At 40.2% G+C, this 27,334-nt stretch overlaps 1 protein-coding gene across 4 annotated transcripts; it reads left to right on the forward strand.

Moving 5' to 3' along the window:
- Positions 1–5,597: 5,597 nt before the first annotated feature.
- LOC132872287 (uncharacterized protein YwnB-like) lies at positions 5,598–26,457 on the forward strand. Of its 4 annotated transcripts, XR_009651416.1 has the most exons (7): positions 5,598–5,681; positions 17,177–17,338; positions 17,670–17,871; positions 20,587–20,751; positions 23,977–24,130; positions 24,963–25,121; positions 26,029–26,457. XR_009651416.1 is itself a non-coding variant. In XM_060907033.1 (6 exons), exons 2-6 carry the CDS (start codon positions 17,204–17,206, stop codon positions 24,964–24,966), a joined length of 660 nt encoding a protein of 219 aa, XP_060763016.1. In that variant the 5' UTR covers positions 5,598–5,681; positions 17,177–17,203; the 3' UTR covers positions 24,967–26,457. The 4 variants fall into 4 exon arrangements, 3 of the variants coding, with proteins under 3 accessions (XP_060763016.1, XP_060763014.1, XP_060763015.1); XM_060907033.1 differs by having other exon boundaries at positions 24,963–26,457; XM_060907031.1 differs by lacking the exon at positions 24,963–25,121.
- The last annotated feature ends 877 nt before the right edge of the window (positions 26,458–27,334 follow it).

Here is a 27,334-nt window from a genome sequence, read left to right on the forward strand (position 1 = left end):
CACTACTTTGTGAAAAGTAGTGTACAACCGATGGTCTCTAATCAAGCAATATATACCATCGTGCATTGGAGTCACACTGTAAGAATAGCAATAATATTGTAGGGTGTTGGGGGTGAATTGACAGAGGAAGAAAAACATTATAAATGGACTTCTTCTTCTTCACGCTGTTTTCCTTTATGTGGAGGGGTCAGCGACATGAATTATCTTCCTCCATTTCTTTCTGTCCAGTGCATCTCCCTCTTGCGGTCTCTGCTCCTTCATATCATCCCTCACACAGTCTCTCCACCTTCTCCGCTGTCTTCCTCTGCTCCTTGTTCCTCGTTCAATTTTGATGACTTGGTCTTTCATGTTCTTATCCAGGATGATACCAACGCCATTTCTTCTAGTATCGCTTCCAACAGTTTGAAACCTCCTCCAATCTCTCTTGCACTCTGACCTTTCCATTTGGTCCCTTGGACACACATAATGTTAATTCTCCTTCTCTCCATAACGTTGACAAGCTCTCTTCCCTTATCTATCATGGAAGAGACATTCCATGTGGCAATTCTTAAACGTCTTTCTGTCTCTTGCCCACTTCTCACACCACAGGGGGCAGGGCTGTGGTGCGCGTCACCTCCGGGGGATGCCCTAGCCATACACTGAAACTCACAAGGACACATATTCATGTAAATAAGGAGTGGTGCTAGGGTTTTACTGCGGGATGCCCTTCCTGACACAAACCACAGTTGTAGATGGTGGGCCTAGCCTTTGATCCTCAAGACCGGCTTGCAAGGCAGCAAGTAGGTTCAGTTTAAATGACATGCCCAGGTCAGCTATTTAAGCCATAGTTGGCACCCTTGGCAGGTACTACCACTCCGGGTCAGAGTGGGCCTGGGAGCAAATGGCAGCTAAGGGGATAACTCCACATTCCCCACAACCCCAGCTATCCCTAACTGAGGCCTTGCCACCAGATGCATTTTAATGTCATACCCAGGACACATTATAAATGGACATTCAAGTACAATTAAAATTAGTAAAAGAATGGAAAAAAGCTAAAATATCATAAGACAGATAAAATACAAAAATAAAAGTTAGAGTGCCATACATGTCAACCTTATAACCAACCTCCAAAATCCATATTTCCCTTATAAAATCCTTATAAGATGCAAATTTAAATAATTTACCTAAAATTTGAATGATAATTAACAATGATATATCCAAGTTACTTTTTATTCAATATTAATAACAATAAACCTTCAGAATGAATACAAAGCTCCAATGTTTGACAAAAACACAAAGTGTCACTCTAATGTTCTGAATTGTACTCCATGACAGCTTTTTTTAGCAGTCTGCACCAATACCTCACTAGGCTGCATGTCACAGCAAGTGTCTGTGTTGATCTTGCCGGAGTGCCCATTCAGAATCTTTTCAGTCGCGAGTGAAAGTCGCTCAGGTGGAAATACGCGTTTCGAACAAAATGTTACTTCACGGTTGCCGGGATTCTCGCAATGCGGTGTGCGCATGATCAGAAGTGGAACGAAGTCTCGCTACCACAAGATAACGCGCGATTTCATAAGACTCTTTACTGGCTGTTTGTGCTTTCTGTGGTGTACAGTACGTTTGTAAATGTTATGCGCTCTTTTATCATCGTGGGAATTGATTATAGCTCTAAATAAATATTGAAGTTTTTTAAAGAATCTGTATAACTTTATTTGTACGCCCGTATACTACATTTATTGAATCAAATCCGTATAAAATACGGACATTCCGTATTGACATGTATGGAGTGCAGAGCAAGGAATTAATCAAAATCCTCAAATTTGATTTTAATAAAAGGCAGCGGCAAAGAAGAAAGTATTCAGCCTTGATTTAAAAGAACTGAAAGATGCAGCAGACACAAAGTACTTTATATTTATTAATGTGGGAAATACGCTCAGTATAATATGCATTTATCACAAAAATACATGCATGTATTTATTATTTTGAAAACCCACCAGCTGACTGATCTGGCACGTTTTAATTTTGCAACAGTAATGACGTAAATAATGGCGCGGCGGAGTAGTGTCCGAAAGTGTTTTTTTCCCCCCTTCATTTTACCAATGAGCTCAGTATAGTCCTCTATTCCCTAGATAGTGAGTAGGGAGTAGTGAATGAGTGAGTGATTTTGGACACAGTTTAAGTTTTCTATAATTTTTATTTTCATTTTTTTTACCACAGTTTCTGCTTTGTTTTCACCTTCTTTGTATAGATTGCAATTTTGCAATAAAGGTGGAATAAGCTCTGACAGGATTTATCTTGGTTTCATTTTTTATCACAAAAAAACCCTGCCATTTTAGCAGCGGTGTGTAGACTTTCATATCTACTGTATATTACACTTAAACCTAATCTGGACACTGATGCTTGGATCCTGATGTCTTTTTCATGTTACATTTAAATATGGTTGTGTTCATTGTGTTAAAAAAAATTTACATGTAAACAGCTGGCGGCACAGTGGTGTAGTGGTTAGCACTGTCGCCTCACAGCAAGAAGGTCTGGGTTCGAGCCCTGTAGCTGATGAGGGCTTTTCTGTGGGGAGTTTGTGTGTTGTCTGTGTGGGTTTCCTCTGGGTGCTCTGGTTTCCCCCAAAGACATGCAGGTTAGGTTAACTGGTGACTCTAATTTGTGTGTGTCAGCCCTGCAATAACCTGGTGACTTGTGTACTTGGTGTACCCTGCCTCTCACCCATAGTCAGCTGGGATAGGCTCCAGCTTGCCTGTGACCCTGTAGAACAGGATAAAGTGGCTAGAGATGATGAGATGTAAACAGCCCACTGTTGTGATACACTATATGGCCAAAAGTTTGTTGACACCTGACCATCACATGCACGTGTGTTTGTTGAACATTCCATTAAAGATTTAGTTCCACCTTTTGTTGTTATTATAACCCTCACTTTTCTGAGAAGGCTTTCCACTTGATTTTGGAATGTGGCTGTGGGAATTTTTGGTCATTCAGCCACAAGAGCACAAGTGAGGTCAGGCACTAATGCTGGGTGAGTAGGTTTGGGGCCCAGTTGGTGTTCAGATTCCAGTTCATGGGGTGGCCTTGGTTCGATTCATTCCATAGGTCTGAGTTTGTTTTGGAGTGTTCATATTTGTAGAAAAATGCTGACTAATTGCTCTGAGTTCACTTTGAGGGCTAAAAGGGGCCAAGTATGAAAACACCCTAAGTCCTGTAAGTTGCAAGGTTGAGCCATGGAGCCTCTGTTTTTGTCCAGCACATCCCACAAATGCTCGTTCAGATTGAAATCTGGTGAATTTGGAGGCCAAGTCAACACCTTGAACTGTTTGCCATGCTCCTCAAACCATTCCTGAACAATTTTTGCAGTGTGGCAGGGTATATTACCCTTTTGAAAGAGGCCACTGCCATTAGAGAATACCACTGCCATGAAGGGGTATACTTTGTCTGCGACAATGTTTCGGTAAGTGGTACATGTCAAAATAACATCCACATGAATGCCAGGACCCAAGGTTTCCCAGTAGAACATTGCCCAGAAAAGAACACTGCCTTGCCGTCTTCCCATGCTGCAAGTTTCTTTGAGTAGTACATATTAAAATGACATGGTAGAGAAGGATTTCACTGAACTCATTAACAATGAGTCAGAGCTGAGTAGAGTACTCTGATTCTCTGAAAAGAGTAGGAATTTTCACCACTCAGGGTGGTGGTGGTGATAGTGGTTTGCTGTGGCATGGTGGTACACCATGCTATCACCTCACAGCAAGAAGGTTCTGGGTTCAAGCCCAGTGACTGATGGGGGCCTTTCTGCGTGGAGTTTGCATGTTCTCCCTGTGTGGGTTTCCTCCACAGTCCAAAGACGTGCAGTTAGGTTAACTGGCTACTCTAAATTACCCATAGGTGTAAAGATCTAAGCTGTGGTCAGACATGAGTAGTATGGCAGCTGCCAGCGATGCCTTTGACTTGGCCATGTTAAGATGCGTCCTTAGTAATTCAGCTGCAAGAAAGGATGATGAGCCACTCCAAACTCATTAAGGGGAACAGGCCTTCTTATTCAGACAGTGTATTTTACATGAGGCCTTTTCACAGCCAAGTAATTCATTACCCATTAAGGTTTCTATGGCTACGTTTACATTAGACCGTATCTGTCTCGTTTTCTTCGCGGATGCACTGTCCGTTTACATTAAACCACCTGGAAAAGCCGGGAAACGGGAATCCGCCAGCGTCCACGTATTCAATCTAGATCGTATCTGGTCTGGTGCTGTGTAAACATTGAGAATACGCGAATACGCTGTGCTGAGCTCTAGCTGGCGTCTCACTGGACAACGTCACTGTGACATCCACCTTCCTGATTCGCTGGCGTTGGTCATGTGACGCGACTGTTGAAAAACGGCGCGGACTTCCGCCTTGTATCACCTTTCATTAAAGAGTATAAAAGTATGAAAATACTGCAAATACTGATGCAAATACTGCCCATTGTGTAGTTATGATTGTCTTTAGGCTTGCCATCCTTCCACTTGCAAGTAGTAAGTGATATGCGCTGGGATCTCACACACAGCGGCTCAGTCCCGAATCGTGGCTTGTGCACTTCACTCGCGCGCTGTGTGAGCTGCGCAGGGCCGGAGTGCGCACCCTCCAGAGGGCACTCGCTGTTCAGGGTGGAGTGATTTGGAGCGCAGGATGCCTGCGGAGCCGAGCGTATCCGTGTATTGGTATTGCTGTGTGCACGGCTAACGGTTTTAGTGTAAACGCGAATCGTTTTAAGAACATTAATCTGATGATCCGCTGATTCGACGTAATGTAAACGTAGCCTATGTTCCTGATGAGATAAACAGGAAAGGTTGCTTTATTAGTGGAATAATTTGCACTACATTTAACCTTTATTTTGTACTACACTGGGTGTTTTTGTTGCTTTTGCTTTTATTTTTGCACTATATTGCCTTACTTTATATTACTTCTTCCGCCTATTTATTTATTTGTAATTGGCATTCATGGTGGACAGCAAATTAAGAATTTCATTGTGCAAGTGGACATGTCCTTACTGTGCATATGACAAGAAACACTTTGATAAGACACTCTCTTGGGTGGCATGGTGGTGTAGTGGTTAGCACTGTTGCCTCACAGCCAGAAGGTCCTGGGTTCGAGCCCAGCGGCTGACGAGAGCCGTTTCTGTGTGGAGTTTGCATGTTCTCCCTGTGTCCGTGTGGGTTTTCCCCCACAGTCCAAAGACATGCAGGTTAGGTTAATTGGTGGCTCTAAATTGACTGTAGGTGTGAATGTCTATGTGTCAGCCCTGTGATGACCTGGTGACTTGTCCAGGGTGTACCCTGCCTTTTGCCCATAGTCAGCTGGGATAGGCTCCAGCTTGCCTGCGACCCTGTAGGACAGGATAAGCCGCTACAGATAATGGATGGAAGATACCATCTTTTTCTCTGAATCTTTGATTCTAGTTTGGAATAAGATTTGGGTATAATACCAAACGCTTAAACTCAAGGCCACAAACAAAAAAGTAATCCCAGGAAAGCAATTTCAAAGAACCATAATAGCTGGAAGTGAAAACAGAGGACCTGGCAACCTTTTGGCACTTCTTTCTCCAAAACTCAGTGGAGTTAGTGCCTCCTAGTGAATAAGCTGACAGTTTATGCAGGTACAGGATGCGGAAATCAGCTGTCTGCTAGCAAAACGGTGGAGGAAAACGCTGCTCAGTGTGTGTAAGTAGAGTTTATAAATATGATGTATATATTCGTGCAATATGATAAAGTTGAACAGCGCATGCGCATGATCTCAAGCATGTTTTAGAGTTGATGTGTGTGTTATATTTAAGGTTTGCCAACAGTGATAAGATCTTACTCGGGTTCACAGAGAGGATACAAACCAGAAGTTGTTTACACTGAGTTTGTAGCTTTGTAGATATAAACCGGTTTTATTCTCCTTCACAACCGCCGTCAAGGACGAGCATGTGCACATCTGTCTTTGAAACTGTAAGGTTAATAAAGGCTTATTGCCCACATAATTTGATAAGATAGTATCTAAAAAGTGATATTTAGGGCCCGAGCACCGAGGTGCGAAGCCCTGTTGTACTTGGAAGGATTATTTTTTTTTTTCCTGCCTCGTTTGGCCTTTTTTGAGCTGGTTCCCATGGTTCAAAATGAACAAAATTTGGTACACATCAGTCATTGTAACCGCTACTCAGCCACGGAGATTTGGCCCCGGGTAACAATTCTCTGACAGCTTAGCACCGTTTCTTTTAGAAGTTTTTAAGGAAAGCATTGGTAGGGGTGCACTTCCTCCTACTTCATCTCATCTCATCATCTCTAGCCGCTTTATCCTGTTCTACAGGGTCGCAGGCAAGCTGGACCCTATCCCAGCTGACTACGGGCAAAAGGCGGGGTACACCCTGGACAAGTCGACAGGTCATCACAGGGCTGACACATAGACACAGACAACCATTCACACTCACATTCACACCTACGGTCAATTTAGAGCCACCAGTTAACCTAACCTGCATGTCTTTGGACTGTGGGGGAAACCGGAGCGCCCGGAGGAAACCCACGCGGACACGGGGAGAACATGCAAACTCCACACAGAAAGGCCCTCGTCGGCCACGGGGCTCGAACCCAGACCTTCTTGCTGTGAGGCGACAGCGCTAACCACTACACCACCGTGACACCCCCATGTTTGAATAAGTGTATGTGTGTTCATGCAACATGTATTCCTGCCTTTTGATATGTTATATTTGTACTATTTTCAACGAAATATAGGGTTTCCACGATTTGCAAATTTTCGTACTGTTTTTATTAATAGTTTGCACAGCGTCCCAACTTTTTTGGAATTGGGGTTGTATATCTGTTTTTTGCTTTTGTTGTTATGGAAACCAAACAGTACATATTTCCAACACACAGAAAAATCAGTCAAGCTTGGCTGTAATGTACCGGGTTATTTCTGTCCAGAATGTGATGGTAGAGACATTGCCAGAACAGATGCATTATTGTTTCCGGATCTGTCTCACACAATGAACAGTCCACACAAATGTCTCTCTTAAACTTAAGCAGATAGTGCTTGGCAGAATAGTATCTATGAATCAGTTTGAAAGACACCTCCTTTAGTTTGTTTGTAAGGAGGTATCTGTATGGCAACCAATCAGAGCATGTGCCATAAATGTGTGTACTACGTTACACCGCGGGAAAACTGAACTTGGAACATCTCAGGTTTGAATTAAAAAAAAAAGAGTGAAAGTGCGAATACAAATAAATTTCATAGATAATCTATGTATTTGGGCGGCATGGTGGTATAGTGGTTAGCGCTGTCGCCTCACAGCAAGAAGGTCCGGGTTTGAGCCCCATGGCCTGTGAGGGCCTTTCTGTGTGGAGTTTGCATGTTCTCCCCGTGTCCGCGTGGGTTTCCTCCGGGTGCTCCGGTTTCCCCCACAGTCCAAAGACATGCAGGTTAGGTTAACTGGTGACTCTAAATTGACCGTAGGTGTGAATGGTTGTGTGTGTCTATGTGTCAGCCCTGTGATGACCTGGCGACTTGTCCAGGGTGTACCCCGCCTTTCGCCCATAGTCAGCTGGGATAGGCTCCAGCTTGCCTGCGACCCTGTAGAACAGGATAAAGTGGCTAAAGATAATGAGATGAGATCTATGTATTGATTCAACAATATCAAAAGCTGTTGTCAGTAGTATTTCATGTGACCGTGTGTTGATGTTCAAATAAAATGTTTGACGATAATTATATACCTGTGTTTTTCTTAATTCAATTTCATAATCATGTACTGTATACATAGATATTTAGCAAGATAGGTAGATCTTACACGCTCTTAAACCCCCAAAAAAGGAAAAATAAGGCTGTTGCTATTGTTACAGTAAACTGGATATACAAAATAACTGTCGGTCTCTTATATTTAAATATACTTTTTATTTATCGAAGTTCGCTCAACATGGCTCCCAGCAGCATTGAGGAAAAAAAAAACTTGGATAACTGAATGATTTAATATGGAACATGGAAAAAATGTTTGCTTATAACGTTTTGGCAGTGCATAATGACTTCATAATAAACTGTGATCAATTTGTCATTTCAGACATTAGAGGAAAAGTCAATTAATTTGGCATTTTTATGTCGTGATTTCCTACAAGATGTTCCTCTTCACGTTTGACAAATGATGTCCAAATTTGATAGATGAAGAACAAATGCTTGGTTTTCCCACGGCGTGACGTAGTATGCAAAGTTATTTATGGCCAGTGTTCAAGATAACACAATTTTTTTTTTTTTTTGTGTAGCAAAAAATGCTACACAATAGTAATTTTGTGTAGCAATTCCAAAATTGTGAATCCTATCTATCTATCTATCTATCTATCTATCTATCTATCTATCTATCTATCTATCTAATATAAGTATTAAATGTGCGAATGACAGAAAATAAAGACATGAGTCTTATGACAAGTTTACAAAATCAATCAAAGTCCTTCCCACGCCATGTGGCGCATAGGGCGGTTGCCGATCTCTGTTTCCGTAGCCCTCGGCCTCTCGCCTATTACATAGCTAGGGTTACAGTGGGGGGCTGGTCCTGTGGTAACCGCGATGACAAGTTTACAACAATGTTTTATTGCAGTGAGCATTTGTATTATTGTGCTGATATGCAAATGTAATGGTACAACTACTACAGCAAGCTTTAAGACCCATTTTTGGTCATTATACATTACTCATATCCAGCTAGGAATGTCATCTGTTTGAGCCCTCATTTTCATGCTAATTTTGTGATCAAGAGTTCTGAGTAATGTTAAAAAAAGTTTTTAGTGTATTTCTAAATTTCATGCGTAATGCTATTTATGCTTAACAGTTATAATGCCCTAACGAAGTTAAAGGCGAAGTCCGACACTGTAATGGCTTATTTGATACAAAATATTTTTTTAATTTGTGCAAATAAACTTTTTAGACATTCCGTTTCAGATACTGGATTCTGTGTTTTCCGTCTGTTTACCGCAATCGCGGAAAACCATCATCTCCTATATTCTTATTCTTTATTATTATTATTATTATTATTATTATTTATTAATTAATTTATTTATCCATCCGTCCCCCGCTGGACAATTGGCGACTGACTAACCCAGTTACCCAGGGAATGTTAGGAAATAAGGAAAGCTTATAATTTTCTTAGAGAAGTTGGCCAACTTTTTGCATTGCATTTCTGTGCGATACACTCGGGAAACTGATTAGCAGTTCTTCAAAATTGGGTTGCATTTTGCAATGCGATACCAACTATCTTGAACGCTGTTTATGGCACATGCTCTGATTGGTTGACCTTTCTCCAAGGCTACCTGAGGTAGTGTTTTTCTGTCTGTGATCTACCATGCTGTGTCAGGCGAACTATCTGACGTCAGCATGTTGGGCTCCGTCATACCTACCGGTATATGGAACTTAAAAAAAGGTACCCTATGGGTACATGTGCCTACTGCTTATAAATAAAATTGTTTTCTGATACCATGTCCATACAGTGTGTGTGTGTGTATATATATATATATATATATATATATATATATATATATATATATATATATATATATATATATATAAAATATGAATGAGAGAGAGAGAGAGGCAATAGCCACAAAAATGAACAATTTAAAAATCACAGAAGTAAAATATACCAAGTATCTGTATTTTATATTATTCTACTCTTATGGTTTTTGAAACTGAAACCTCCGAACCGAAGCTGACATGCACATGCTGTCGCCATGACCCAAATTATAATTTCCCGGAAAAGGCCCGGCGCTAGAGGTCAGTGGTCTCTTTTTGACAGCTTCCCATAACAACTCAGAAGTGCGTCACATCTACATCACACGTGGGTCCACTGGCCGAAGAAGGCGAGGAAAGGGGGACAAGCTGGAGCATATTTTAAAATACTTCCCTTCTGAAAGCGTTTTCTTTAGCCTAGTCCATTTATATCGACTGGTGAACCGAATTTTATACACTCACTGGCCATTTTATTAGGAACACCTGTATGCATATGTGCAGTGCACGATTGTTACACTAATTCTTACAACATGATGACATAGTGGCTACCAGACTCTATGAGGCAGTAGCCACAAAAAAAAATCTGCACGAGCGCACACTGCAACTCTACAAATGTAAGAATGGGAATGGGTAATTGCACTCTGGAAAGTTTGGCTGCCTCAGGCATTAATGATGGCAAATATCCTGTGTGTGTGTGTGTCTCTCTCTCTCTCTCTCTCTCTCTCTCTCTCTGTGTATTTGTGTATCTGCATGACAATGCATTTGTTTTCTTTCTCGTGTGCGTTAGAACAGATGTGTGTGAGATGTCCTTACTTATTTGTGTGTGACACACTTGCATAAGACCTCTTAGACTGATAACTGTCTTACTACCATGTTTTATCTTCATATGAACATGTGTATGGATGTCTCTGTCACTCCACCAGCAGGATGCGCCTCGTTTCATCTGTGTTTCTGTTGCTTACGTACTTGCCAACTCTACCAATTCATGCAGTGGTCTCCCAATTTTGACAGGTGAATACCGCCTACTGCTTTTAGTTCTAAAAACTACCGCATTACAGAATAATCAGTGAACACTGTTGGAGTCATTCTTCTGAGCTCGCGTCAGCGGTTTTCAGCACGGGGATACAAGGATGTAGCGTCAGATAGTCATTAAGTGAAGCCGTGAGCCAGTGGAATGGTGTGATAATGATGTTCCATCTAAATTGCTCTATCACACCATTCCACTGGCTTTAGTTATGGTTCCAGCCAATCAGTAATGAGGTCACATGTTACAACAAATCGCACCAGTGTTCGTTTATTTAAAAAAAAATCGCTATGCCAAGTTCAAGGCTACTTGGTCGTCAGATCATCCAGCTTCAAAGCATCGAGGCAAGGTGAGAAGCAGCTTTTTGTGAAGTATGTTCATCCAACTTCCTGATCAATTTTCTTCACTCAGGATGTGGGAGAATGCACCATTATACACTTTTTTTTTTTTCTCCCCCCAAATTTTCTGGGGGACCATTCCCCTGGACCCCCCTAGAAGGCCACGACTGCTTCTCGCAATCTAATCTACCACTTTTCATTCTGCGTGTGTGTGTGTGTGTTCACTTATGGCAGAAGGAGAGACATAAAAAGACAGGGGAAGAGTATTCTAAACTTTTTGTGACCAATGATTTTACATTTTATTCTCAGTTCTATGTTAAGTTTTCAAAATGCATTCTTTTAATGTATGATTGTTAATTATTATTTGACTTTTATTTTATAGATCTTTGTTGAACAGTGTGCTAAACAGTGTTTACAGTAAACAGTTTTACTCCATCTAATATTCACCGAAGCAAAGTCAGTGCACTTCAGTTCCCTTTTCCTTTAATGAGTCGTATATCAGCATCCCTCCTGATACTGTTACAGGTAGAAGGTATCAATTTAGTTTTTCAAATTTACATGGCAAAAACAGAATAATGCTGCATTGTTTTATTATAGCAGCTTAAATAAAATGTTGTGCATTGAACTTGTCAGGGTTTGGTTTTAATTGGTTTGTATGAGCTACAGGACCGTGCCACTAGAAATTTTGGGCCCTGTGAAAGAATATACCGGTAATATCAGCATTACTTGCTTGCTTCTGGCAATTATTTGGCAACATACTAGCTTATATACTCACAGTGTAACCTCGTATTAACACTCGGATTTTAAAATAATTTATTTAAATAATAAACATCTAATGACCTGGCGACTTGTCCAGGGTGTACCCCGCCTTTCGCCCGTAGTCAGCTGGGATAGGCTCCAGCTTGCCTGCGACCCTGTAGAAGGATAAAGCGGCTAGAGATAATGAGATGAGATGAGATAAACATCTATTTATTCGTTCTGTGGTGTTAAATATGGTCTGAAAAATGTGCTGTGAAGTCTGGGAATTTGAGTTTGGAAAAAGTATGGAATTTTGAATTGGACAATGTGTAGGAACCCTGGAGTGTGACTTACATCCACGTTGGAATGTATTTGCTTTTTAAAGACAGTCGTTATACACGAGACTGCTTCATAAACTACACAAGCTTAAAATGCTATGATCCTTTGCAAAGAAGTCATTGATTTGCAAAGTTTTTGGCAAGAAACGATTGCTGATTGTGAAGGTAAATGTGGTGTTACATGACACAATGCTGTTCTACCTTGATGTGCAAAATCTGATCCAAATAAAGTCTTTATTTGGAAATAAAAATTGTTTTCCACATAAACCATTCTCAAAGAACATCAGGAAAAACCATTGACACCATGTGTTCTCTGTGAGGAAAAGGGAAAGATTTTGGCAGCACATTATGATTGTATGGCAGGTCTTGGAGAAAATTGCAGTCACGTTGCTTCCCTCCTTTAGGAGACAGAAGCTGGTACAAAATGCCGCAGTTCCTTGACTGTCATGGATAAAAAAGCATATTGGGTTTTACCAGCTGCTGTTCTGAATGTTTCTTACACCAGAATAAAGGATATTGACTTCTTTAAATCCGGTGATGCCACTCCAAAAAGCACTTGTAATCCTACTCCATCTGCTGCAAAACTAAATTCATTTCTTACATCCTTAAAGAGTTGACCACCCAAGCCTGCTGCATCAAATAAATAATATGCATCCATTATCTGTAGCCGCTTATCCTGTTCTACAGGGTCGCAGGCAAGCTGGAGCCTATCCCAGCTGACTATGGGTGAGAGGTGGGGTACACCCTGGACAAGTCGCCAGGTCATCACAGGGCTGACACATAGAGACAAGCAACCATTCACACTCGCATTCACACCTACGGTCAATTTAGAGCCACCAATTAACCTAACCTGCATGTCTTTGGGGGAAACCAGAGCACCCGGAGGAAACCCATGCAGACACAGGGAGAGCATGCAAACTCCACACAGAAAGGCCCCTGTCAGCCACTGGGCTCGAACCCAGAACCTTCTTGCTGTGAGGCGACAGCGCTAACCACTACACCACCATGCCACCCCAAATAAATAATAAATATACTAAATTCTAACTTGCTTAATATAAAATGGTCACTGCAGACTCGTATTAGGTTCAGGCTTTTAGTGCAATCGTCACTCGAGGTCTTCTCGTTGTATGCGACGTAACCGCGTTTCTAGTCGTGTTTTTTAATACAAAACACGCAGTTTCTGATCATATCTTTGAGCAGGAACTGAAGGTAAGCAATAAAAGCTTTTTTAACCCGTATTTTATCGGTTAGAACACTGCACAAAAATTAACCATATATTCATATAAATTGCTTCAACTGTCATTGTTGGTGACTGTTTGTCCTCTGAGTTTATCCTTGACAACGGTTGTCAAGGAGGGTGAAACTGGTCTTATTATTTCTGGTCTTCAGCTATACCTACTTTTTGTTGTAACATGGCAGGCTTTTTTTAACAACCCTTTTTTGTTTTGTTTGTTTGTTTTGGCAATAACCTTCCAGCTTATTCTTTTATTGTAGGTATACACACACCTACTTTTTATACAACCCAAAATCATAAAAAGTTGGGATGGTATGTTGAAGAAACAATGATTTGTAAATAATCTTTGACCTGTATTACACCCAAAACAATACAACAGCACATTATTTGATGTTTTTACCTCATGAATTTTTGTTTTTTTCAAAATAAACACATTTCAGTTTTGATTCTTGCAACACATTTCAAAAAAAGTTGGGACGGTAAAGCATTTACTACTTTGCAATGGTGCCATTCCTTCTCACAACACTTAAAGTATGTTTCGGGACTGAAAACACCAAGTAATGAAGTGTTTCAGGTGTTATTTGGTCCCATTCTTCCTGCAAGCAGGTCTTAAGGTGTGTAACAGTACGAGGTCATCATTATCACATTTTTTTGTTTCAAAATTCACCACGTTCTCTGTTGGGGACAGATGGGACAGGCACCCTCTTCTTCCACAGCCATGTCTTTGTAATGTGTGCAGAATGTGGTTTTGCATCGTCTTGTTGAAATCTCCCCGGAAAAGATGTCATCTTGAAGGCAACATATGTTGCTTCAAAACTTCAATGTACTTTTCTGCATTAATGCTCCCATCACAGAAGTGTAAGTTACCTTTGCCAAGGGCACTGACACAACCCCATACCATGACAGACCTTGACTTTTGGACTTGTTAACGGTAACAGTCTGGATGGTCATTGTGGTCTTTGGTCTAGAGCACACGGTGTCAGTTTTTTCCAAAATAGACCTGGAATACTGATTCATCTGACCACAACACAGATTTCTACTGTGTGAAGGTCCATCCCAGGTGCACAGTTAACGTAAGGATTCCTTTTTGCACAGTAAAGTTTTAACTGGCATTTGTAGATGTAACTCTGTATTGTAGTGCTTGACAAAAGTTTGCTGAAGTACTCCCAAGCCCATGTGGTTATATCAGCTACAGATGAATGATGGTTCTTATTAAATGTAGTGCCGTCTGAGGGATTGGAGATCATGGGTGTTCAACTTAGGCTTGCGCCCTTGCCCTTTACATACCGAAATTCCTCCAGATTCTTTGAATCAATTGATAGTATGCACCGTAGAGGGTGAAATATCCAAATCCCTTCCTATCTTTCCTTGAGGAGCATTTGTTTTTAAATATTTCAATAATTTTCTCACGCGTTTGTTGACAAACTGGAGATCCTCTGCCCATCTTTGCGCCTCACAGACTAGGCCTTTCCTGGATACTGATTTTGTACCAAATCATGATTACAATCTTCTCTTGACATTGTGTTACAAATCACATCATTATTTAATTGTTTTAACTTATTATAAACCTTAAATTGTCCCCGTCCAAACTTTTTTTTTGGAATGTGTTGCAGGTCTGAAATGCAGGAATGGATGTATATTAATAAATGAAATAAAGTTGACCAGACAAAACATGAAATATCTTGGGTTCATCCTTTCTGCAATGAAATGCATCCATCCATCCATCCATAACCCCTTTCCTGTGCAGGGTCGCAGGGAAGCTGGAGCCTATCCCAGCTGACTATGGGCAAGAGGCAGGGTACACCCTGGACAGGATGCCAGATCATCGCAGGGTTGACACATAGACAAACAACCCTTCACATTCACACCTATGGTCAATTTAGAGCCACCAATTAACCTAACCTGCATGTCTTTGGACTGTGGGGGAAACCGGAGCACCCAGAGGAAACCTTCGCAGACACGGGGAGAACATGCAAACTCCGCACAGAAAGGCCCTCGTTGGCCACTGGGCTCGAACCCAGAACCTTCTTGCTGTGAGGCCACAGTGCTAACCACTACACCACCGTGCGGCTCCCAATGAAATAAAAGCCAAAGTAAATTTAGAAATCACTGCTTTCTATTTTTATTAGAATTTTCCATAGCATCCCAAATTTTTCTGATTTGGGGTTGTAGTATTAAACCTTAACTAGGCTTCTATAGGCTTGCTCCTAACAATCTCACTTTACTTGTACAGTGACAGTAAAGGTATATGATATCGAGAAATCGCTGTCTGACTCCCAAATAGTTACTTTGTCCCTATATAGGTGCACTATAGAGGGGATAAAATATGGTTTCAGCATTCAGTTCAAAGCGGTTAAGTTAACATGGGGCAGCCTTGGGCTGAAGTGCCCTTGGGCAAGTGTGTTCACTGTTTCAGATGGGCTAAATGCAGAGGACAAATTTCACTATGCTTGAGTGTGCAGGTGACAAATAAAGGCTTCTTCTATGTAGAGCCCCTATGGATTTCATAAACTTGAAAGGCATTATATCTAAATACACTCTGGGTATAACTGTTTTGAGCCTATGTTTGTAACCTTGTTTATGGAAAATTGCTGAATTCTTATGTTCAGGAAGGTTATAGCTTAAGTGTTTAAAGATCTGATGACACGTTTTTGACATCTTTGGCGATGTTTTATAACATAAAAAGTAATTCCCGATGATCCATATATTAATTCACGAAGGCGCCTATTTTACAAGTTATGATAAAAAACGCGGCTATTTGGGCAAATTTGACGGGGCTGCAGCACCCAGGAGACGAAAGAGGAGGAGGAGGAGCTATATGATGTCAGCGAAAGAATCTTCCTCCTCACTTACCAGTTTGTTGTTGATGCGACAGGTGTTCAGTTTGTCATTATTAGTATTATTATTATACATTTATTTATATATATATAATATAGTTATTATGCCTTTGCGTTGTGTTGCCGGCTTTTGCTCCAAAACCCACAAGGATGGGGTAAGTTTATTCAAGTTTCCCAGAGATCCCGAGCTGCATGCGAAGTGGGTGAAGCAAGTCAGGCGCACTCGTGACAAGTGGGAGCCCTCACCAACATCCGTCCTGTGCTGTGAACACTTTGATTTGGATTGTTTTGACACCCTTCCCAGCTTAAAAGAATCTCTTGGGTGTGCAGTTCAGCACAAATGTGTGTTACTACCATCAGCAGTGCCTACAGTATTCTGGAGGGGGTCTACTAGTAGCTACGCCGGATCCAGCAGTCGCCTGGATATTTTGCTTCATTCAAGGATAAAACTAAGAAGCCATAAACTAGAAGACGTGCCTGCCAATATTATCCTAAATGTATCACGGATCAGGCATAGTCATAAGCTTATTATGTTAGCCGTTTGCATGCTCCATTAGGAACTATGTATTCAGTGTAGCATACGGCTTACGTGATATAAGCAGTGTTTACACATGCAAGACAACAATACACAATATTAAAATATTGATTCCGTAACATTTTGAACAAATACAGGTTGACCTACCAATCCTTGTTATCCAACCTTGTGGTGTTCGTCAATGCTGGGCTGTCTGCCTGTCCGCTGTCCATCTCGGAGTCGCTCTTAGATTGGTGCACAGTAACAGGTTCAAACCTGTACGGTTGGATGCACCCGTGTTCGTCATCACTAGATTCTTCCGATCTATCCCACTCACAACACAATTCTAGACTCCCAGAAGAGGAAGAGCTAGCACTAGAGAGTTCACCGGCGTTTTCATGCGCCATTTCCATTGAGTAGAACCAGAGTAGAACGGCCAGTGAACCGCAGCGTGTTCTTCCGCTGACATCACAGCATGACCACGAGCCACGGACCCAGTTTTCTTGCGCTGTGCAATTAAAAGTTGGATATTTGCGTAACAACAGCTTCTTTTCACGTAATTATAACAGAAATCTAATATGTTTGCCATGTTGTATAGTTTATTTAAGAAATTGCATAGAGTCATGTTCGTGTCATCAGATCTTTAAGTGTGTGTGTAATTCCTCTTTTGCAGGGGTAAATCATTACAGGTGGTCTGAAGATGAAGCTTGCAATACTTGGAGCTACAGGACTGACTGGGAAGCAGCTGGTAAACCAAGCGCTCAAGCAGGGCCACGTTATAACAGCCGTAGTGAGGAATCCTTCCAAACTGACAATAAACCATGAGAACCTTAAGGTAAATGAGGACATAAAGAATGGTTTCAAATGCCCAATCTAAGATTAAATGAGTAGTTTAAAAAATTATTTAGAGTCCTGACATCTGCTTTTGCTTCCCTCTTTCTGGCCCAAGCTCCAGACTATGTGTGCCTGAGGTTTTCAAAGATATAAAACATGGCTGTTGGGGTACTATATTTTATAATTGAGTTATTTTCAGTATAGTGTATTTGCTTTGTGATGATCATGTGCACACACAGCAAAATCATAGGATTTACATTGCTATAAAAATATAAAATGGTTTCAGAGAACGACTGCTCTGTCAACGCCTTACTGTTTAAAAACCTCAATAGGTGGTGGAAGGAAATATCTTCTCTGAAGACAGTCTGAAGCCACACTTCACAGGACATGATGCTGTTATGTCTTGTCTTGGGTTCCCACCATCTTTTTTCTCTGGAGTCACCGGCTACACTCGGTCTATGACAGCAACTCTCAATGCAATGCGAGAGGTCAAAGTGAATCGAATCATTGCCATGACATCATGGTATACAGATCGTAAGTGCTGGCCTCAAGCATGCATTTTAATTATAGAAGTATCTTAAAGAAGATATGCAGAACCTTTTTTTTTTTTAATGCCTCTGCCACCGTAAGATGCAGGAGGCATTATGTTTTCGGGTTGTCCGTCTGTGCGTGCGTGCGTCCGTCCGTCCCGAAACCTTGTGAACGCGATATCTCAAGGGCTAATGAAAGGAATTTCACCAAACTTTCACCATTTGTGCGCTTTGGGACAAACATGAACTGATTTAGATTTTGAGATCAAAAGGTCGAAGGTCAAGGTCACTGCGAGGTCAAATGTCTGTCCGAAAACTTTGTGAACACAATATCGCCAAGGCTGATACAAGTAATTTCACCAGGTCAAGATTACTGTGAGGTCAAACGTCCATCCCCAAATCACAACTTAATAAGGCGTGTAGTTTACCGGGCAGAGGCATCCCCATCGACGCCATTGGCGTCGAGTTCTATCTAGTTAAATACATTTCTGAGTGGATGGTATCTCCATCCTTGACTCTTGTATGCTGCATAATTGGGAATAAAAATATATTTTTGAGAGTTAAAATTGACCGCAAAGTTGGCATTCGAGCTGCCCCACTGAGCCAGCCAGCCCTGAGTGGGTGACATCACAGCAGGATGGTGCTATAGACCAAAGCCAGACTCGGCAGGCGAGAGTGGTTGCAATGGCCTCTTCATTCGGATTTATTGGAGATTCTTTGGATTCCTCAGATAGTAATACATCTGACTGTGATAATCCTGAAATTGGAGTGTGTGTGTACATGCTACTGCTATACACATAGAACAATATCAGTTCGAACCATTTAGAATTTTCTATATTTCTGCATAAATATGACCCAAAAAATCATCAGATTTTCACACAAGTCCTAAAAGTAGATAAAGAGAACCCACTTAAACAAATGAGACAAAAAATATTATATTTGGTCATTTACTGAAAGCAAAGGTTGACATACTTTTGCCACTCACAGATATGTAAAATTGGATCATTTTCCTCAATAAATAAATGACCAAGTATAATATTTTTGTCTCATTTGTTTAACTGGGTTCTCTTTATCTATTTTTAGGACTTGTGTGAAAATTTGATGTTTTAGGTCATATTTACATAGAAAGTTCTAAAGGGTTCACAAACTTTCAAGCACCACTGTATGGTACATCAATACTGATATTGGTATCGATTCCATACTAATTTACTTGCACTAATGCTCCAAATCAACATCAGTAATAAATGATACTATGTGAGCCTAGAGTACATTGCCACGCTAATGAGCAAATGATGTGAAATGACAGAGAGCTGGATGTATTTCATGATTATTTATCAAAGCAGACTGCAAACTGTGCTCTGTGAAAAAATCACAAACTACAGCATGATCCTACAATCCAAGTAAAACATCTTAGGGTGTCTAAACAATTTAATAAAGAGCAGTACCAGTATGTGTGGTCATTAAAAATGAATGCAAGGTAGTGTGAATTGTTTGCATAAAAAAAGGAATTCACAAGCATGGACTAAGTGGGTTCTCTTTATTTACTTTTAGGACTTGTGTGAAAATCTGATGATGTTTTAGGTCATATTTATGCAGAAATATAGAAAATACTAAAGGGTTCACAAACTTTCAAGTACCACTGTATTCATCTAAATGCAGGTAAACAATGAGTGGTGTTGTTTTTGTTATGTAACCAAATGAGAATCGCATCTTACCCGTCGGTGTTCTCGCTTCTTGAAGGCCGATCTTGTGGCCGATTGTTTTGAAACAATCTGACTTTCAGTTCTTCATTCATTCGCTTCTTCCATGTAAGGGCGATATATTGCTGCCGAGGCAAGCATATCCAGCTGGGGGGAAGCATATCCAGCGGAGAAATCTGAGGACTGGTCCACTCATTCTCCATTTTCTCCATACTGAGTATGACACCATTACTGTTCAGTTCACACTCCGGGGGAACTGGTGCAACTGAAATTAGTTTCCTTTTCTTGTAGTTTTCTTTTCCTTTAATTGTTGGTACTGCACCCTCTTTCAGTACAGGCTTATAGCCAACGCTCCTCAACAGATCAGAGGTTTCGTACGAGTCTTCAGTAAAGTGTGCAGAGCAGAGGAGAGACCACTTCGTAGGCACCCAATCCGTGAACTTCTTGCAAAACGTGTCCAAATCTTTGCAGTTTGAACATTCTTGGGCCATGAATGCAATGTAAATTCACCTTCTGTCATGTTGCTGCACCCACCAGCAACACATCTGCGTGGCATAGTGATAAATTGGCTCAAAATGGAAGCTGGAAGTTGCAGTTAGCTCTGTGTTTTAGTATAGCGGAAATGCCAATGAGACCAATAGACTTCCTGCTGTGATGTTACAGATGTCAAGGTCATTCACTCAGACCGCTACCTGTATGAATCACTTTAATCGGAAAAATTATTATATTAGATTTATTCTTAATGCTTAAAGCTATTCTTATGCCATTCTTGAGGTCTAAAGGCATTGATGAACAAAAAGTGAGGCCATGGTTCTGCGTATCTCCTTTAAAGGTTTGCTCATTCAAACCTTTGGTCATTCAAACCTTTTATTTGATTAATGTATGTTGTGTGCCCTATTTATTTCAAAACAAGCACATTTATTTTTCTGCAACTGAACTAAATACTACTGCTGTTGTAATGCAGTGCATAATCCTCATAAAAGTGATGTGATATATTTGAAGTTATCTGCTTTTCGCAGCTAATTCAGGGACCAGAGCTTCATTTTGTATCCGCTTCATGCTCTTGCCAGTAATTCGGAATATTCTAAGCAATATGTATGAGATGGAGAAGCTTTTGGAGAAGACTGAGGACATTGACTGGACTGTAGTCAGGCCGCCTGGGCTGCAGAATACTCCAGTTACAGGTGGGCTAGTGAAAATGAGCTGCTTCTATTTTATTGTGCTCTGTATTTTAGTTGGAGGTCTTTTACTGGGAGATAAAATATTATAGCAGGTCGATTATTAATCATAAAACCTGTGTTCTGTAAAATAGCAGTGTTTCAAACAGGGTGGAGCTAAGGCTTAGCCTGGAGTGGTAATGGCCACTCCTGAAATATCCTTGACCACTCCAAAAGTGGTCGATGGTGGTGGTGGTTGTTTAAATTGAATTTTGGGTGACAAGCAAAATTCAGTAATGGTTTTCAGCAATCATGCAATTCCTGGAATCTTGTTCATAAATGAACCTCTCTGTTTATTTACACATCTTATTTACAAAGAAAAGGAAACCGAGCTCAAGTTGAAGGGGATACAAGGGGATGACATCTCATTCATAAATAGATGGATGGATAGATAAAAATTCAATCCATATTTAAGATTTTTGTCATGGAACAAACAAGTCCTACCAATTGATGGCTTTTGAATTTAAAATTTTATGATCCATATGTGCTATAAGAGAAGAAAATTATCCGTGTTCTCTGAGTGGGAAGGATGATATTCTCTATCCCTGTCCATCATGGCAACATCAATCAATCATGAGCATCTGTGAACTCATGAATACAAGATTGCAGTTAACGCTTTCCTCTGAGGCTACGTTTACATTAGACCGTATCTGTCTTGTTTTCTTCGCGGATGCACTGTCCGTTTACATTAAAATGCCTGGAAACGCCGGGAAACGGGAATCCGCCAGCGTCCACGTATTCAATCCAGATCATGTCAGCTCCGGTGCTGTGTAAACATTCAGAATACGCGGATACGCTGTGCTGAGCTCTAGCTGGCGTCTCATTGGACAACGTCACTGTGACATCCACCTTCCTGATTTGCTGGCGTTGGTCATGTGACGCGACTGCTGAAAAACGGCGCGGACTTCCGCCTTGTATCACCTTTCATTAAAGAGTATAAAAGTATGAAAATACTGCAAATACTGATGCAAATACTGCCCATTGTGTAGTTATGATTGTCTTTAGGCTTGCCATCCTTCCACTTGCAAGTGGTAAGTGATGTGCGCTGGGATCACACACACAGCGGCTCAGTCCCGAATCACAGCTTGTTCACTTCACTCGCGTGCTCTGTGAGCTGCGCAAGGCCGGAGTGCGCACCCTCCAGAGGGCACTCGCTGTTCAGGGCGGAGTGATTTGGAGCGCAGGATGCCTGCGGAGCCGAGCGTATCCGTGTATTGGTGTTGCTGTGTGCACGCAAATCGTGTATTGGTGTTGCTGTGTGCACACTAATCGTTTTAAAAACATTAATCTGATGATCCGCTGATATGGTCTAATGTAAACATGGGCTCAGTTGTTTAGAAGTTACCCTGGGGTCCTTTGTGACCTTGCCGACTATTACACACTTTGCTCTTGGAGTAATCTTTGTTGGTCGACCACTCCTGGGGAGGGTAACAATGGTCTTGAATTTCCTCCATTTGTACATAATCTGTCTGACTGTGGATAATTTGGTGGAGTCCAAACTCTTTAGAGATGGTTTTGTAACCTTTTCCAGCCTAATGAGCATCAACAACGCTTTTTCTGAGGTCCTCAGAAATCTCCTTTGTTCGTGCCATGATACACTTCCACAAACATGCGTTGTGAAGATCAGACTTTGATAGATCCCTGTTCTTTAAATAAAACAGGGTGCCCACTCACACCTGATTGTCATCCCATTGATTGAAAACACCTGACTTTAATTTCACCTTCAAATTAACTGCTAATCCTAGAGGTTCACATACTTTTGCTACTCACAGATATGTAATATTGGATCATTTTCCTCAATAAACAAATGACCAAGTATAATATTTTTGTCTCATTTGTTTAACTGGGTTCTCTTTATCTACTTTTCGGACTTGTGTGAAAATCTGATGATGTTTTAGGTCATATTTATGCAGAAATATAGAAAATTCTAAAGGGTTCATAAAGTTTCAAGCACCACTTTACATGCATACAGCATGTGTCTCAGAGAAAGCATGTGTTAGCCTTCATCTTTCATTTATGGGATTAAAAAATAAAGTGTAACACCCAGTTGCTATTTATGTATCAGGATTTCTTAATCGCAGACCACATAGGTTTAGTATAGAGAGGATGATGTCAGATTACTGAAAAGTCAAAATAATGTTTTCAAACTTGCTTAGTTGATTACAAACCATCTCAAACTGCAGCCACAAAAATGCATGCAACTAAATAATATGTCAGCAAAGTTTTGTTTCAGATCAACTGGATTATTAACAGTAGCCTATCTATACTTGTATGACATGATCTGGCAAGTTCCAAAATGTTAATTATATTTGTTTTGCTATTTCTCAGAAGAGGAAAAAGTCAAAGAAATTATTAAAATACATTAGTCTAAATATACAGGTGATTATAGGAAATTGCGCACTCTGGTTGAGAAATTTGGATTATTTCTCGATAATCACCTCAAGCAACTCAGCAAAATGGCAGCTGATCACTTTGTCACTGTAAGTGAGGAAGAATTACACATTATGAAAGAAAGTGCTGTTCCTAAAAGCGCTAAAGATGCTACGAAGTTTGGTCTGAAACTATTCAAAGGGAAAGTGGAATTGTGATTTATTTTATCGATTTTAAATCAAAGTATTTTTTGTGACTCAGCATAGGTAAGTGACACAAGTCTGTGCCGCACTGTTATTACATTTGCTTCCTGATTTTGAAGTTTGAAATCAACAATAATAATAAAAAAAGATCACCTGTGTGTTTTATACTAAAACAATTATTCACCTCAGACTCGGTGAATAATAACCTTGACTTTGTCTTGGTGGTTATTCACTGATATTCACTTCACCTTCTGCAAATAATTGTTAATTATAAGACATTATCTAGAGGGAGAAAAGATCAGATATACAGCAAAACCCATCTTATTTTATATTCCATCTTTTGCAGTCACCAAAGTATTTTCATGATTAATTAGGTGTAGAAAATTTGAATCTTCTTCAAAAATACAAAACATCCTTGGAAACTGAATTTGCACAAGAAAAGGTTTTTCATATTATCTTCTCCCAGCATCCATCCAACTTCAGCAGCGTATTAATTAAATGAAAGCTTGCTTTTTTTTTTTCCATTGCTTTCCCTTTGATATGTCCTTTTGCTTGGTCTCGATACTATTTGTGCTGGTTTCAGCTAAATAACTGACATTATTCTTTTGCTTTTTGCCAGACAAAGAATTCCTGACCCATGAAGGTTACTATGTGCCTGATGAGAACGACTATCCTCTAGGCCATTCTGTATCAAGATCAGATGTGGCTCGCTTCATGTTGTCTCTGCTTAGCGACAACACCTGGACAAAGAAAGCAGTTGCTATCACTACCAAGTGAATTAAAATCATGCTTCATGCTCACAATGAAGGGGAATTTGAGCACTTTTAAACAGATTCCTATTTGTTCGCTTCAAATGTTTGTCAATAAACCATTAAACATAATCATATGTTATTCTACATATCATTTCAGCAAGATGCTCTGTATATGCACCTGCTTAGATTTAGATATTAGACATTATATTTGGTGTCATACACTGATTCTGACTGCTGAAAAATAATTATAACCAATTTTGAAAATGTAAGACCCCAAATTTGATCAGAAGTTGGACACTCCCCCCCCCCCAAAGATTTGCCCAGAATAACATGATACACTTGTAAAACACATGGAATTTATTGTAAATAATCTTGATATTTGGTCATAAACATTGGAAGATGACAAACAGGAACAGTTAAACATGCTATACTACTTTATGTTTTGCAATAAAAAAGTGGATAATGTTTTGGCTGTTTTTGTACTACCTCTAGCATTGTTTACTTGTAAATTAAAACTTTATTTGGACTACTGTCCATATTTGAGACAGCTATGCATCATCGACCATGCTTGTGAATTCTTCCATGAATATCGATGGCTTGCTTAAACGAGTCCTCCATTTTGCAGTAAGGAGCAAGTTTTAAAATATAGTAAATACAGTAAATTAAATACACTGAGGTTTACAGTAGCAATCAAAAGTTTGGACACCTAATTCAATGGTTTATTTTTATTAATTAAGTCACTTCATGTCTTAAAGCAATGATGAATGTCGTTTCTCTTTACTTAGTTGAGTGGTTCTTAATATATAGATTACTGTAGTTGTGCAACATTTAATGTATTTTTATTATTTACTAGTTGATCTCACACGCATTAAGAAGGCAAGAAATTGGAGTAATTAACTTTTGACAAGGCACCTGTTAATTGAAAAGCATTCCAGGTGACGACCTCATGAAGCTGGTTAAGATAATGCCAATAGTATGTGAAGCATTGAAACATCTAACAAGCATCATCAAGGTAAACAGTGGATACTTTTGAAGAATCTGAAATATGAAACATTTTTTTAACACTTTTTATTTACCATATAATTCCATATATGTTCCATGTGTTATTTCATTGTTTTGATGTCTTCAGTATTGTTCTGCAATGTAGAAAATAGTCAAAGTACAGAAAAACCTATGAATGAGGAGGGGTATACAAACTTTTGACTGGTACTGTATCTTCCAGGCCATCCATCACACAATTAATAAATCAGGTGGATCAGTATTTCTAGCAGTATCTGTTCAATTTAATGTTGGAATTGGCAAAATATTTCAGTAAGTAACTTTGTGACACTAATGCATCATTTTGAGCACCAGTTTAGTAGCAGAAAAAGCATCTCCAGTGGGCAAAGCTCATGAGCCCACAGAGCAGTTTTTTTTTTTTTTTTTTTTTTGGGGGGGGGCTTTTTCCACCTTTATTGGATAGGACAGTGTAGAGACAGGAAATGAGCAGGAGAGAGATCAGGAAATGACCTTGGGTCGGAATTGAACCCAGGTCCCTGAATTTATGGTATGGCACCTTATCCACCTGAGCCACGATGCCCCACAGAGCAGTTCTTGTGTGTGAATGGTACAGGGTGGTGGTAACAATGTAATGGTATGGGATGTTGGGGCTTCTAACACCAACTTAAAAAAAAAAAATCAATATCGAGGCACATTTTTGCCCAGTATCCCTCCAGATGGTGTTACCCAGTGAACAACTCAGTGTTGTATGTGAACAGAATAATCTGTCTTAAGTGGGACACGCATCATTCTGTCCACAAAATTGGCTGCAACTTATATAAACTAGACAATTGGGCTTTCTCCACCTTTGGAATCCGTTCCTGTTCTCAGCTTTGTTAATCTGCGCTTTCTGTATTGTTTGTCTTCTTTCTTCTTCTCAGGGATAGGCTGGTAGAGGCATGAAGAGGTGTTCAGTTAAGGAGTCTGGGAGGTGACATTGGCCCATGCAGGAAACTCATTCAAATGGAACATTGCAGCACCCCAAGTTTGGACAGCAAAGTTAATGCAGACAACTCCCAGAAGGTTCAGTACAAGTCCAGGCCTTATAAGGAAGGACCTGAAGCGAGCAGTTCATGTGAGGAAACCCACCAACATCCCAGAGTTGAAGCTGTTCTGTACGGAGGAATGGGCTAAAATTCCTCCAAGCCGGTGTGCAGGACTGATCAACAGTTACTGGAAACATTTAGTTGCAGTTATTGCTGCACAAGGGGGTCACGCCAGATACTGAAAGCAAAGGTTCACATACTTTTGCCACTCATAGATATGTAATATTGGATAATTTTCCTTAATAAATAAATGACCAAGTATAATATTTTTGTCTCATTTGTTTAACTGGGTTCTCTTTATCTACTTTTAGGACTTGTGTGAAAATCTGATGATGTTTTAGGTCATATTTATGCAGAAATAGAAAGTTCTAAAGGGTTCACAAACTTTCAAGCACCACTGTATGGTACATCAATACTGATATTGGTATCGATTCCATACTAATTTACTTGCACTAATGCTCCAATATCAACATCAGTAATAAATGATACTATGTGAGCCTATGAGAGTACATTGCCACGCTAATGAACAGATGATGTGAAAAGACCGAGAGCTGGATGTATTTCATGATTATTGATCAAAGCAGACTGCAAACTGTGCTCTGTGAAAAAATCACAAACTACAGCATGATCCTACAATCCAAGTAAAACATCTTAGGGTGTCTAAACAATTTAATAAAGAGCAGTACCAGTATGTGTGGTCATTAAAAATGAATGCAAGGTGGTGTGAATTTTTTGCACAAAAAAAGGAATTCACAAGCATGGACCGATGGCGTGAGCACTTGAGAGCACGTCACACTTCTGCGAGCACTGAGACTCCTTTTCGCCAGCGTCTCCACCTTGCTCACGAGTCAAAGTTCAATTCACAGCATCTTGCACTCATTTAAATGACCACACTTGCTGAGCTTTCAGAGCAGTGCCAGAGGTACTGTTTAAACACCATAACTTCTTAAACATAAAACTCTACATGAATAGTTCATTACTACCAACACGTGCCAGCAACCAACATAAACAGAGTTAAATAAATACATAGAATATGACACCCCTAATTGCTTAATACTATGTAGCTTACTCATTTCAATATCAGTATTAACAAGTATCAAAAAACATACTTGGTCTGAAAAAATGGTATTGATGCATCCAT

This window comes from Neoarius graeffei, chromosome 24 (genome assembly GCF_027579695.1).
Source record: "Neoarius graeffei isolate fNeoGra1 chromosome 24, fNeoGra1.pri, whole genome shotgun sequence".
Lineage (NCBI taxonomy): Eukaryota > Metazoa > Chordata > Actinopteri > Siluriformes > Ariidae > Neoarius > Neoarius graeffei.